Raw genomic sequence first — 14,290 nt, 5'->3', positions numbered from 1 at the left:
TGGAAATTGGGGTGGCTCGTGCCCTTTTTAATAGTCTAAAATGATTGGAGGGCAACTATCCTCCCCACGCCCATCGTTCCCCCAAACACATCCAAGCAAAATTTCGAGATAGCCATTTTGTTCAGCGTAATTGATTTCCAGATAGAAAATATGTTTTTGAGGAGGACACTCCCCCATAGCAATCGAGACAAGGGTTTTAAGTTATGCCCTGAGGGCATATAAGAACAATATTGGCACAGCGTAATCTACGTTATTTTTTTTATTTTAGAGCAGGGCACTTCACACGGAAGGGATCGTCGTAGAGACTTCAAAAGGGGCTCATTCGATTGGAAATCGAGAGTTCTAGGGCCCTTTATAATATTCGAAAGTGATTAGCGGGCAACTAGCCCCCCCCCTACGCCCATCATTCCCCCAAACACATCCCATCAAAATTTCGAGATAGCGATTTTCTTCAGCGTAGTTCATTTTCAGATAGAAAATGTGTTTTTGAGGAGGACACTCCCCCACAACCCTCAGGGCACGGGCTTTAAGTTATGCCCTGAGGGCATGTCAGGTTTTATATAACGCGTTGTAGTATAAACTTCAAAAAAGTCTAATTCGTTTGGAAATTCTAGGGGTTTGTGAATTTTTTATTATACTAAATTTAATAGAGGGTAACTAGCCCCCCCTCCCCTACGCCTTTTATTTCCCCAAACACATCCAATAAAGATTTTTGGATAATCATTTTGTTCAGCGTATTTGATTTCCAGATAGAAATTATGTTTTTGACGAGGACACTCCCCCACAACCCTCAGGGCAAGGGTTTTAAGTTAAGCCCTGGGGGTATATAAGGTTTTCATAGAAAGTGTTGTCATAGAAACTTCAAAAAAGGCTCTTTTGTTTAGAAATTAAAAGGGATAGTGCCCTTTTAATAGTCAGTAGTTATTGGAGATAAACTAGCCCCCCCCCGCGCCAATCATTTCCCCAAACACATCCAATCAACATTTTGAGATATCCATTTTGTTCAGCGTAGTTGATTTCCAGATAGAAAATATATTTTTGAGGAGGGCAATTCCCCACAACCCTCGGGGCAAAGGTTTTAAGTTATGCTCTAAGGGCAAATAAGAGTAGAGTGATAAGTTAGACTTTGGGGAGATTATGTTCCATCCTGTGCTATTTGGGGAGATTACGTTCCTTGGCACCTTTCCAGAGCATGTATCTATGGAATTAGGGCAGATTCCGTTCCTTCCAGTGCTTTTTGGGGAGATTACGTTCCTTGGCACCTTTCCAGAGCATGTATCTAAGGAATTTGGGGAGATTGTGTTCCTTCCTGTGCTATTTGGGGAGATTAAGTTCATTGGTACCTTTCCGTAGCATGTTCTTATGGATTTGCTCGGTTTACGTTCCTTCCTATGCTATTCTAAGGGTTTATGTTCCTTCCTATGCTATTCTAAGGAATTTTGTTCCTTCCTATGCTATTCTAAGGGTTTATGTTCCTCCCCGTGATTTACTCCTCTCTCTCTACCCCACTCACTTTGTTTTTGTTGGTAGCTCAGTTTCATTGTGACAGTGAGAGTGTCAACACATGAAAAAATGTTCCATACATGTCCACTATGCATTTACACACTGGGAAGCTGGTCATCATGTGAGAATTGCACTATGATTGATGAGTATGATGAAAAGTGTAGATTATGCAACCCATGTAAATTGCATAGAGGATATACTGTACAAATTAAAGGTTGTAATTCCTGTCTTGAAGAGGTGTGTGACTCTCATCCTAGAGGGCACCTATGCTCCAATTGCCATTATGATAAATGTAATCAGTTGGAGAATACATATCCCGGTATGAGTGGAAAGAATCCTAAGCGTGGTTTTAGTTTATTGCTAACATATTGGTAACATCATGGCTTTAGATTGTTCTGGGAGGAGGAGCCGGGTCAACGATTCAACTGTCGGAACAACAAAAGAATTTGGTTTCTACGTCATCATTGTGAAGACAATGACTACTATGATTATAAGCCCACTGATTTTTATTTGGCTGTGACGGAATGTGATTCGCCGCTTGAGGACACTATTTGTGACATTACTTCGAATAAACAAATTGAAACATGTGAATTCTATAAAATGAATGAGAATAGTATCATGGACTATACAAAGAGAGATATAACAAGAGTGAAGTTACACTCTATTGTAGAAAATATGGCCCTGACATTGCAAAACATCAGGATCAGTATACTGTAAATTCGGATAATCTACCTCCATTAGTTGTTGTCGACAAATACCTAGTTGAAGATGAAATCTAAAGAGTAGAAAAGTCGTTTTATCGTTTATATAAATTTTCATCATTTATTAATAAACAATCTCACATACATTTCAAGAACATTTTATTAGTAGGGCACCAAAATCAATATTAAAAATGATTGTAAGTATATTTTACACTAGAAAGTCGTTCGATCGAAGTAAGTCAACGTAGATGTTGAAAAACTGCGTATAGGTGTAGCCACGACATCTGAACATGAAAAAGAGTAGCGAATGAAAGCCACATGTTTTAGTCGTTAAATCCTGTTCTCTTCGCTGATTTTGAATCATGGTTTTCCCACTGCTTTCAATAAAGTTGCTGATGTATGGAGTGTAGAATTTATACGACGGCCAAGAGGATCAAAAAATTCAATATTCTTCGCTGTTTGAAAGATGCATAGCCAATGGCCGGTCTTCAAAGTCGATGGACTGCTATTAACAATGATTAGGGTATTGTTAACACTTGGAATTGTTTCAATGAAGTCCGGAGGTGTGCAATAGGTCTTGTACTGGGACATGTATGGATCCATACTAAATACGTTGATTATTTGGTTTGTGTTCATGGTGCTGGGTCTAGTAGAACACTGCCGTCGGGTGTGATTTCCCAATAGCTTTCAAATTGACTCAGTGATATTAGCGTGATACTCTCAGTCAAAGCATCGGCAAATGTACACTAAACGTACACTCCCTGTTCGTACTATACTCATGTCCTGAGTCCCCGACAAAGCCAAAACAATAACCCCATGATTTTTTGAAAACATTGAGTCAGTTACTCAATGTTCATATAGTTGAGAGTCGTTATATTGGGATTGTATTGTCAACTCATACAGAGTTCTATTAGATTTTTGTCAAATAATAGAGTATACTGTGGAATAACCCTCTCTTTGCAGAGTAGGCTATATAGACTGAAAAATTAAAATCATGGGGGGATTCGGTCCAGGATCCAACGGCACTGCCACTTTTCACAAAGGCCAAAGCCAATTTTGATAGGATTTCTCCATTGATAAATGATGAATCGCTATAGCTGCGAGAGCCGGTGGCAATGCGAAGTTGATTGGTAACCGTATGGGGGACAAGAAGTTTAATGTTGTCGCCATTGGCTCTTAGCTTTTCCACTGCCAATGCAACAAAGCTCATAACCTGTTGTTTTCGGACGTGGAGAATTGCCGATATGATAATGACATTTGCATCGGGTGCTGCAGGAACTGTTTTTCTCAAAATGAAATTCGATGGGGCCAGCTGTAACTTTATGTCAATCTTGACATTATGGGGTAGCCTTTGGGATATATTGAATATCTCATGATTTAATTTTCCAACCATATGATACTCCTGGCTCACTGCAGTAGTCAACTCACCATCAGTATCAACACCTGATCGATATTCATAGCTCAATGATTGTCCTCTCAACTCCTTGTATGCATTTGGTGTCATCATCATAAATTGTATGTAGGTTGCATAGTTGGATAAATTATTGCTAGTGCTCACCAATGTTCCATTAATATATACATTAATTTGTTTTAATAGGTTGTGTAGAATACAGTTTTCGTAGGAGAGACCATCGCCAGCATTTGGAGCTTTATTATCTGACTTGTACTTCACCGCAAAACTTAAATCAATAAATGTTAACGACAAATCAATGAAATATTCTTCATTGGAAAATGTTTGGAAGTGTATATTTTCCGAGAAGGGTTTTTGGGGGTGAAAATGTTCATAGTAGCCATACTTGACACTGACGTCAACATTTTCAGCATTGAATAGATTCAATGAGGACATAATTGATGGATATGATTCCTTGTGGGTGAGATAAGTCATCTTAAGAGAAGAAATCCTTCTTTGATCAAACAGTCGTTTTCTTATTTTTATTATGCTTATTGGTGTTGCTTGTTTTATTACTCAAAGTATTTGTTTATGTCCTTCGATTCCTGCCTGGATGGAGACTGATGAGTGAATGACTGGCACGCATCCTTTCCAATCCCTCCCCATTTTGCCGAGATTTTAATTTTTCACCAACGGTTCTTGCTGAAGATCTAATATTTTCCTTAACACTCTCCTTCAAATTCTTGCCCGACCCCCAGTCCTGTAGTGTTGAGGCATAAAAATTTGATGCAGCTAGTAAAAGATATTCTCTGGAAAGGGGTAGTGCAAAACGAGACAACCTTGCAAACCAGGTACCCAGACCATAGCCAGACATCGTAGTATAACCCTTGTAGTAGTCTAATCCATTGCCTATTTGACGTGGACTCAAAGCACCAAAATAGCAATCGATATCAGGGCAGACAAATGAAATTCTTCTATTGTTCATTTTAGGTGATCGTGCTGTCGCCGACAATGGGTCGAAAATGACATGTAATCGCTGCTAAGTCTTTTGTTATTGCTAGAGGATCACCCAATTCACTTCTTATCAGAAAAAATAACTTGATCCATCCCGTAAACGGTGCCAGAGTTTTTCCCACCGATCATGATTCTTGTTTCAAAAGCCAAGAATCGATCGTCTCAGATTATCATTGAGTAATAATTATTTCAGTTTCAACAGGTGATCAATTTCAGTGTCAACAGGTGTAAATCCTATCGTGTTTCAATGAATTATTAAAATGGAATTTACCCTTCCTACGATATGAGCTTTTTCTATTGATTTTACGACACAAATCAGTCATATTATCGTATTCAATATATTTAAATTTGACATGTGGATATTCGCTAAATTTAAGTGCTTCAGCCCATTCATAGTCGACAAAGAGTGTCCAATCGAATGGTATAACTTTTATAAAATACACTCGATCCTTTCTAAGGATGTCATAGGTATTTTTGAGAATACAGTCGACAAGAGCCACTTCATAAGCACCGTCAAATTTGATGGCAGGGGATAGTTTTGTCCAAAGTGTTGACACTCTCACTGACACAATGAAACTGAGCTAGCAACATCAAAAATTGTCTGAGATAGAGAGAGAGAGGAGTAAATCATCCTTGTGCACCATCTTTCTTATGAAAAAAAAGTCCTAAATTTATAAGCTAATGTTTAAAAGCAAATTCACAATATCATTTTGCCTTTTCGTGATCAATATATCAATAAATTGTGTAATGCATTTGGATCACAATGTCGAAGCTTCATACAATAGTCTAATGACGGAGAATCAGTTTTCATTATATCTACAAGCATTCCCCGAGAAAATATCTTCCTTTGAATGGACAACTCTAGAAAATCATCATCTAGAATCAAACGTTTTCCCATAACAACTAGATTCTCCATGATTCGCTCTTTCTCCAATCTTTCCATTTTTTTTTTTTTAGAGTCCTAAATATATCAAAAACAACTTCAGAATAAACATAATTTTTTTCTAATCTAGAAAATATACGCTAGTCTACTATAGAAAGAAAAAACACCATTGATTTAGAAACAATTTTATTGAACATAATTACAATAATAATAATCACTGATGCATTTTGTTCTCATCAATATATTTCGATAGGACATCTAATGCTACCATTCTTTTATATACTGCTAATTTGGTTAATGAAAGAATATAGAATAGTTTAGAAACATTAGCAAACTTAACCATAGCTAGTTGAAACCGTGCATAAATATCTTCATTTTTAGCCTAATTGCGTAGGTACTAAAGGAACATCGAAAAATTTTTCTGATTTTGTGTGTTTTCGCAAGAAAATAGCTGGTCTCAAGCAAACTTAGCCATAGCTAGTTGAAACTCATCATAAATATCTTCATTTTTAGTCTAATTGCGTAGGTACTAAAGGAACATTGAACATTTTTTCTGATTTTGTGTGTTTTCGCAAGAAACTATAGATAAAGTTTTAATTCAAAAGTGTGACCCTAGGATTCCACTTTTCAATCTAGAAGAGTTTAAGTGTCCTAAATTTGAAGGGGGTTATCACCGTCCTGAAGACGAGGTTAGGTTCATCGCACAGTGGATACCTAAGAACCTACCTGATCTTGATAAATCCATAAGACATGGTAAAAACTATTCTATATCATGAGACCATCGTTTGTTGATGTTTAAGAATGAACTCTAAGTACTATTTTTACGTAAACATTTGTTGTTGTGTTTTTTTTGCCAAAAAAAAATCTGTTATTAAATTTAAGCAATAAATATATTTAATCTTAACCTGTGCTCGTTATTTAGAATAATTCTATTGTAAGCAAGTAACAAACTCTTTCCTGAAGTCACCTCTTGGATACACAATGCAGAAACTTCATTTAAGAAAACTATGACAAAAATTGTAAGTAAGTAAGTAACAAATTCTTTCTTGAAGTCACCTCTTGGATACGCAATACAGAAATTTCATTAAAGAAATTAAAAAAAAAAATGTAAGTAAGTAGCAAATTCTTTCTTGAATTCACCTGCTGGATAAACAAAGACATTTTGTTCAAGAAATTATGACAAAATTCTAAGTAAGTAACAAACTCTTTATTGTTTACACGACTTAGATACACGATGTAGAAATTTAATTCAAGAAATTATGAAAAAATTCTCAGTAAGTAACAATTTCTTTTTTGAAGTCAACTCTTGGATACACAATATGAAAATTTCATTCAAGAAATTATGAAAATATTTGTAAGTAAGTAACAAACTCATTATTGATTTCACATCTTGGATACACAATACATAATACGGTAATTTCATTTAAGAAATTATGAAAAATTGTAAGCAAGTAACAAACTCTTTCTTGAAGTCACCTCTTGGATACACAATGCAGAAACATCATTTAAGAAACTATGAAAAAATTGTAAGTAAGTAACAAATTCTTTCTTGAAGTCACCTCTTGGATACACAATACAGAAATTTCATTACAGAAATTATAAAATTTTTTTAACTAAGCAGCAAATTCTTTCTTGAATTCACCTGCTGGATAAACAAAAAGGCATTTCGTTCAAGAAATTATGACAAAATTCTAAGTAAGTAACAAACTCTTTATTGTTTTCACGAGTTAGATATACGATGTAGAAATTTAATTCAAGAAATTATGAAAAAATTCTCAGTATACAGAAATTTCATTAAAGAAATTATAAAAAAATTGTAACTTAGTAGCAAATTCTTTCTTGAATTCACCTGCTGGATAAACAAAAAGACATTTCGTTCAAGAAATTATGACAAAATTCTAAGTAAGTAACAAACTATTGTTTTCACGAGTTAGATATACGATGTAGAAATACAATTTTCACTTAGCTACACGATGTAGAAATTTAATTCAAGAAATTATGAAAAAATTCTCAGTAAGTAGCAATTTCTCTCTTGAAGTCAACTCTTTGATACACAATACGGAAATTTAATTCAAGAAAATATGAAAATATTTGTAAGTAAGTTACAAGCTCTTTATTGATTTCACCTCTTGAATATACAGTACAGATACTTCATTCAAGAAACGTGATTAAACATGTTTTGAAACTACATGCTATTTGCATGCCTTTCCTTGGCACATTTCCAAACGAGCGGGGATTCCCCACTGGTTCCTACACATTGCAAAAAGTGAGCAGTACGAAAACTCCACGTTTTCAACCAGACTGGTTTTTTAGACAACACTCATTTTTGGGACCAATCAGAGACAGCGGAGGTTGCTCAATATACAATAACGTTATTGATGATTGGTTACACACCGTGACGGCGCATACATAGTGAGAGAGACAGACAAAGTCGACATAGCTTTATTCCATTTTTTTAAGGTTAATTTAGACGAGGTTACGTGCGCGCGCGTACGCAAATAGCATAGTCCTATGGCAGTACGCAAATAACATAGAAATTGCTAGGGCAGTACGCAAATAGCATGGTCCTATGGCAGTACGCAAATAACATAGAAATTGCTAGGGCAGTACGCAAAGAGCATAGTCCTATGGCAGTACGCAAATAACACCGGAAGGAACATAAAGGCGGCAAAGTATAACATTGATTACTACTATCATCTAACAGTTAGTCAAGTAATAATAAGTAATAAACTGTACAAAAACGTGCAGAAATTATTTGAAAAAAACTACGTTTTCTAAAGAGTTAAAGAGGCTGAGTTACAAGGTCGAACCTTAAAACGTACAGGGATTAGGAGGCACAGTTGGGGGGCTGCCGCCCCCCAAACCCCCTGCTTTCCCAGCCTTTAAATAAAAAAAAAAGTTTTTTAAACTGAAAGTAAGGAGCGACATTAAATCTTAAAACGAACAGAAATTATTCCGTATATGAAACGGGCTGTGCCCTCCTCAACGCCTCGCTCTTTACGCTAAAGTTTTTATTGTTTCAAAAAAAGAGTTGTGAGAAAGTCAAACTTTAGCGTAAAGAACGAGGCGTTGAGGAGGGCACAGCCCCTTTCATATACGGAATAATTTCTGTTCGTTTTAAGATTTAATGTCGCTCCTTACTTTCAGTTTAAAAAACTTTTTTTTATTTAAAGGCTGGGAAAGCAGGGAGTTTGGGGGGCGGCAGCCCCCCAACTGTGCCTCCTAATCCCTGTACGTTTTAAGGTTCGACCTTGTAACTCAGCCTCTTTAACTCTTTAGAAAACGTAGTTTTTTTCAAATAATTTTTGCACGTTTTTGTACAGTTTATTACTTATTATTGCTTGACTAACTGTTAGATGATAGTAGTAATCAATGTTATACTTTGCCGCCTTTATGTTCCTTCCGGTGTTATTTGCGTACTGCCATAGGACTATGCTATTTGCGTACTTCCCTAGGAATCTCTATGTTATTTGCGTACTGCCATAGGACCATGCTATTTACGTACTGCCCTAGGAATCTCTATGCTATTTGCATACAGCCATAGGACCATACTCTTTGCCTACTGCCCTAGCAATTTCTATGCTATTTGCGTACTGCCATAGCAATTTCAACATTATCCTATAGAAGCTTTACACCTTTTCAAAGAGAATGAGTATAACTTGATTGATGATTGGGATTTGAATAAAAGGAATAGTTTTCCTCACAGTTCGTATTAGTAAGAGAATTGAATTCAAAGAGAACAGTTTATTTGCGAGGATATTAGTGAAGAAAAAATGAATGGTGCATTTAAATTATTGGAGATTAGTGATGGAGCCGACAACAGCAGCAACAATGCACGAGTACCTATTGTAGCTGTGGAAATATCTACTGGTTGTAGACTATGTCTGGAATGGAACACTATGTATGCTAGATACGTGATATCATTAAGCAAATTTAAACAGGAGGAGCAACTAAGTTTTGCTAGAAAAATGAATATTCTCGATATAGATATATGTCGGGCGGTATATGATATACTATCGGGACAGATTGGATAGAACGAAATTCATCAGTGAATATTATTATTGTAATTATGTTAAATTAAATTGTTTCTAAATGAATGGTATTTTTTTATTTCTATAGTTGACTAGCGTATATTTTTTAGAGTAGAACAAAAATTCTGGTTAGTCAGAAGTTGGTTATTAGAGATTTAGGACTATAAAAAAAAAATGGAAAGATTCGAGAAAGAGTGAATCATGGAGAATCTAGTTGTTATGGAAAAACGTTTGATTCAAGATGATGATTTTCTAGAGTTGTCCATTCAAAGGAAGATATTTTCTCGGGGAATGCTTGTCGATATAATGAAAACTGATTCTCCATCATTAGACTATTGCATGAAACTTCTACATTGTGGTCCAAATGCATTTACACAATTTATTTATATATTGATCACGACACGGCAAAATTATATTGTGAATATTCTTTTAAACATTAGCTTTGAAATTTAGGACTTTTCTTTTCATGAGAAAGATGGTACACAAGGATGATTTATTCCTCTCTCTCTCTATCTCACACAATTTTTGATGTTGCTAGCTCAGTTTCATTGTGTCAGTGAGAGCGTAAACACATTGGAAAAAACTCTCCCCTGCCATCAAATTTGACGGTGCGTATAAATTGGCTCTTGTCGACTGTTTTCTCAATAATACCTCTGACATCCTGAGAAAGGATTGTGTTTAAGATATAAAACCTATGCCGTTCGTTTGGACTATGAATGGGTTTGGCTTTTTCAAAAATGAATAGGTTGAATGACTTAAACCTAGTGACTATCCATATGTCAAATTGAAGCATATTGAATATGATAAAAATGGAATTTAGTGCCATACAAGGAATAGAAAAATCTCATATTATCGGATTGGTAAATTGTATCCTAATTATTCATTTGAACTTGGTAGAATTTACATTAGTTCAACTATTGAAACTAAAAAAATTATTTTCAATGTCAATCTGAAATAATCTATTGGTTTCCAGCAAAATTTGATCAATGGTAAAAATGCTGTCGCCGTTAACGAGTTTAATCAAGCTATTTTTGCAGATTATCCACCGTTTTTTTACTTGGATTCCATCATATTTCTATATGCATCCTTTGTGGAAACGTCGAGAGTCGGTAATTCAAATGTAACCCTCCTACGTGTTCTTGAACGAAAAACAACTCTTGAACTTGTTCATCACTGTAATATAAAGCATCTTCAGTATGTTCCTGTAAACACTTCAGACTTAGAACTCTGTCAGTTAAAATTAAAAAGTGAATTGGGTAATACTCTAGCGATAACTAAAGGCTTAGCAGTGATTACATATCATTTTTGACCCATTGTCAACGACGGCACAATCACCTAAAATGAACCATAGGAGAATTCCATTTGTTTGCCCCAATATCGATTGCTACATTGGAGTTTTGAGTTCTCGTTTGATAAGCAATGAATGGAACTGCTATGAGAGTCGTACCCCAATGTCGGATTATGATCTTGGTAGCTAATTTTCATGGTTATTTGATTCTGAAATACCCCGTCCCAGAAAATATCTTGTACCCGCTGCATTACATTTCTCTGCCTCCATACTACAGGACTGGGGGGCTGGCAAGAATTTCAAGGAGAGTGTTAAGGACAATATTAGATATTTAGCAATAACTGTTTGTGAAAAATTGAAATCCCGGAAAAATGGGGAGGGATTGAAAAGGATGCCTTCGCGTCATTCACTCATCAGTCACCACCCAGGCAGGAAGCAAAAGACATCAACAAGGACTTTGAGAAATAAAACAACGAAGGCCAATAAGAAGAAAAAGAAAAAGAAAAGATTGTTAGATCGAAGAATGATTTCTTCTCTTAAGGTGACTCATCTCCCCCACAAGGAATTACATCCCTTAATCAGTTCCTCATTCAATCTATTCAATACTGAAAATTTTGATGTCAGTGTCAAAAATGGCTACTATGAACAGTGTCACCCTCAGCAACCTCTCTCGGAGAATATACCAATTCAAATATTTTCTAATGACAACTATGTCATTGATTTTTCGTCAAAATTTATTGATTTAAATGTTGTGGTGAAGAAAAGGTCAAATGATACAGCCCCAAATGCCGGCGACGGTCTCTCCTATGAAAACTGTATTCTACACAACCTATTCAAACAAATTAATGTATTTATTAATGGTACATTGGTGAGCGCTAGCAATAATCTATCAAACTATGCAAGCTACATACAATTTACGATGATGACGCCAAAGGCATACAAGGAGATGAGAGGACAATCATTGGGCTATGAATATCGAACAGGTGTTGATTAAGTCGGTGAGTTGAATGCTGCAGCCAACCATGATTATCATTTAGTTTGGAAATTAAATCATGAGATATTCAATATATCTTAAAGTCTACCTCTCGATATCAATATAAAAATAAAGTTATAGCCGGTCTCATCGAACATAATTCTGATAAAATCACTTTCTATAGCCACCGATACAAATGTTATTGTTACATAGGCAATTCTTCATGTCCGAAAACAACTGGTTATGAACTCTGTTAAATTGGCAGTGGAAAAGCTAAGAGCCAGTGGTAAAAACATTATAATTCTTGTCCCCCCTACAATCACCAATCAACCTCACATTGCCGCTGGTTCTCGTAGCTATACCGATTCATGATTTATCAGTGGAGAAATCCCATCATAATTGGCTTTGGCTTTTGTAAAGAGTGGCAGTGCCGTTGGATCCTGGACTGAATCCCCCCATGATTTTAATTTTTTCGGTCTATCTAGCCTTGTATGCAAAGTGAATGGTATTCCACTGTACACTCTATCATTTGACAAAAAATCCTATAGAACTCTCTACGAGTTGACAATGCAGTCCCTAGATCAAGACTCTCAACTATTTGAAAATGGAATAACCGATTCAATGTTTTCAAAAAATCATGGGGTTATTGTTTTGGACTTGTCAGGCCAAAGGATATGAGTATAGTACGAACAGGGAGTGTACGTTTAGATTGTATATTTGCCGATCCTCTGGCCGAGAGTACCGCGCTAATACCACTGAGTCAATTTAAAACCTATTGGAAAATGCCAACCAATGGCAGTGTTCTACGAGACCTTGTGCCATAAACAAAAATCAAATCATCAATGTATTTGGTATGGATTCATACTTGTACCTGTATATGTTCTTTTGCTTACCTTTGAACTTTATTAAAAAAATTAAAAGTGTTGACACTATTCTTATAATTTTTAATAGCAGTCCATCAACTTTGAATATTAGTCAGCGGCAATGCATCTTTCAAACAGCGAAGAATATTGAATTTTTTTATCCTCCTAGCTTACGTAATAGATTATACATGCCGTACATTAGTAAATATATTAAACGCAGTGAGGAATCCAGTCTTCAAAATCAAAAAAGAGTGAAGGATTTAACGACTAAGACATGTGGCTTTCATGCACAACTCTTTTTCATGTTCAGATGCCGTGGCTATACCTACAAGCAGTTTCTCAACATCTACGTTGACTTACCTCGATTGAACGACTTTCTAGTGGAGAATATACTTACAAGTGTATTTAATATTGATTTTAGTGCCCTAAGAATAAAATGTTCTAAAAATGTATCTTAAACTTTTTCTTACTAAAAAAAATTATATACATGATAAAACAACTTTTCTACTCATTAGATTCCGTCCACTACTAGATATTCGTCGACAACAACTAGTGCAGGTAGATTATCTGAATTCACAGTGCACTGATCCTGATGTACTGCAAAGTCAGGGTCACATTTTCTACAGTAGAGTGTGACTTCACTCTTGTCATATCTCTTTGTATAGACAATGATACTATTCTCATTCATTCTATAGAATTCACATGTTTCAATTTGCGTATTTGAAGCAATTCCATAAACAGTGTCCTCAAGTATCGAATCACATTCCGTCACTGCCAAATAAAAATCAGTGGGCTTATAATCATAACACCCATTGTTTTCACAACAATGACGTAGAAACCATATTCTCTTGTTGTTCCAACAGTTGAATCGCTGACCTGGTTCCTCCTCCCAGAACAATCTAAAACCACGACGATACGAATCTCGTAGCAATAAACTAAAATCACGGTTAGGATTCTTTCCAATCATACCGGGATATGTACTCTCCCACTGCTTATATTTATCATAATGACAATTGGAGCCTCTAGGATGAGAGTCACACACTTCTTCAAGACAGGAATTACAACCTTTGAATTGTTCAGCATATCCTCTATGCAATTTAAACGGGATGTATAATCCAAAATTTTCATCGTTATCTTCAATCCCTTTGTAATTTTCACTTGATGACTGGCTGCCAAGTGAGTACATACCCAGTTGATATTTATAAAACATTTTGTCATTTGCTGACACTCTCATTGTCACATTGAAACTGAGCTAGCACTATTGAAAGTTGTCTGAGATAGAGAGAGAGAGAGAGGAGTAAATCCTCCTCGAGCACCATCTTTCTTATGAAAAAAGTTCTAAATTTCTAAACTAATGTATAAAAGTATATCCACAATATCATTTTGCCGTGTCGTGATCAATATATCAATAAATTGTGTAAATGCATTTGGACCACAATGTAGAAGCTTCATGCAATAGTCTTATTATGGAAAATCAGTTTTCATTATATCGACAAGCATTCCCCGAGAAAATATCTTCCTTTGAATAGACAACTCTAGAAAATCATCGTCTAGAACTAAATGTTTTTCCATAAGAACTAGATTCCTCATTATTCGATCTTTCTCGAATCTATCCATTTTTTAGAGTCCTAACTCTCTCACAAC

General features: G+C 35.7%; 1 protein-coding gene across 1 annotated transcript in view; it reads right to left on the bottom strand.

The window, feature by feature from the left end:
* Positions 1 to 13,880, bottom strand: part of LOC148950348 (uncharacterized) — a 32,550-nt gene extending 18,670 nt beyond the window's left edge. The window contains exon 1 of the mRNA XM_089091843.1: positions 13,709 to 13,880. Coding sequence (XP_088947969.1) covers positions 13,709 to 13,880 — 172 coding nt within the window. The remainder of the gene's footprint in view (positions 1 to 13,708) is intronic.
* Positions 13,881 to 14,290: the final 410 nt, after the last annotated feature.

This window comes from Artemia sp. Qi Xiang Cuo, chromosome 7 (genome assembly GCF_049724085.1).
Source record: "Artemia sp. Qi Xiang Cuo chromosome 7, ASM4972408v1, whole genome shotgun sequence".
In the NCBI taxonomy this organism is placed as follows: Eukaryota; Metazoa; Arthropoda; class Branchiopoda; order Anostraca; family Artemiidae; genus Artemia; species Artemia sp. Qi Xiang Cuo.
The sequence above is the reverse complement of the archived record's forward strand: the minus strand, read 5'-3'. Positions and strand labels throughout refer to the sequence as shown.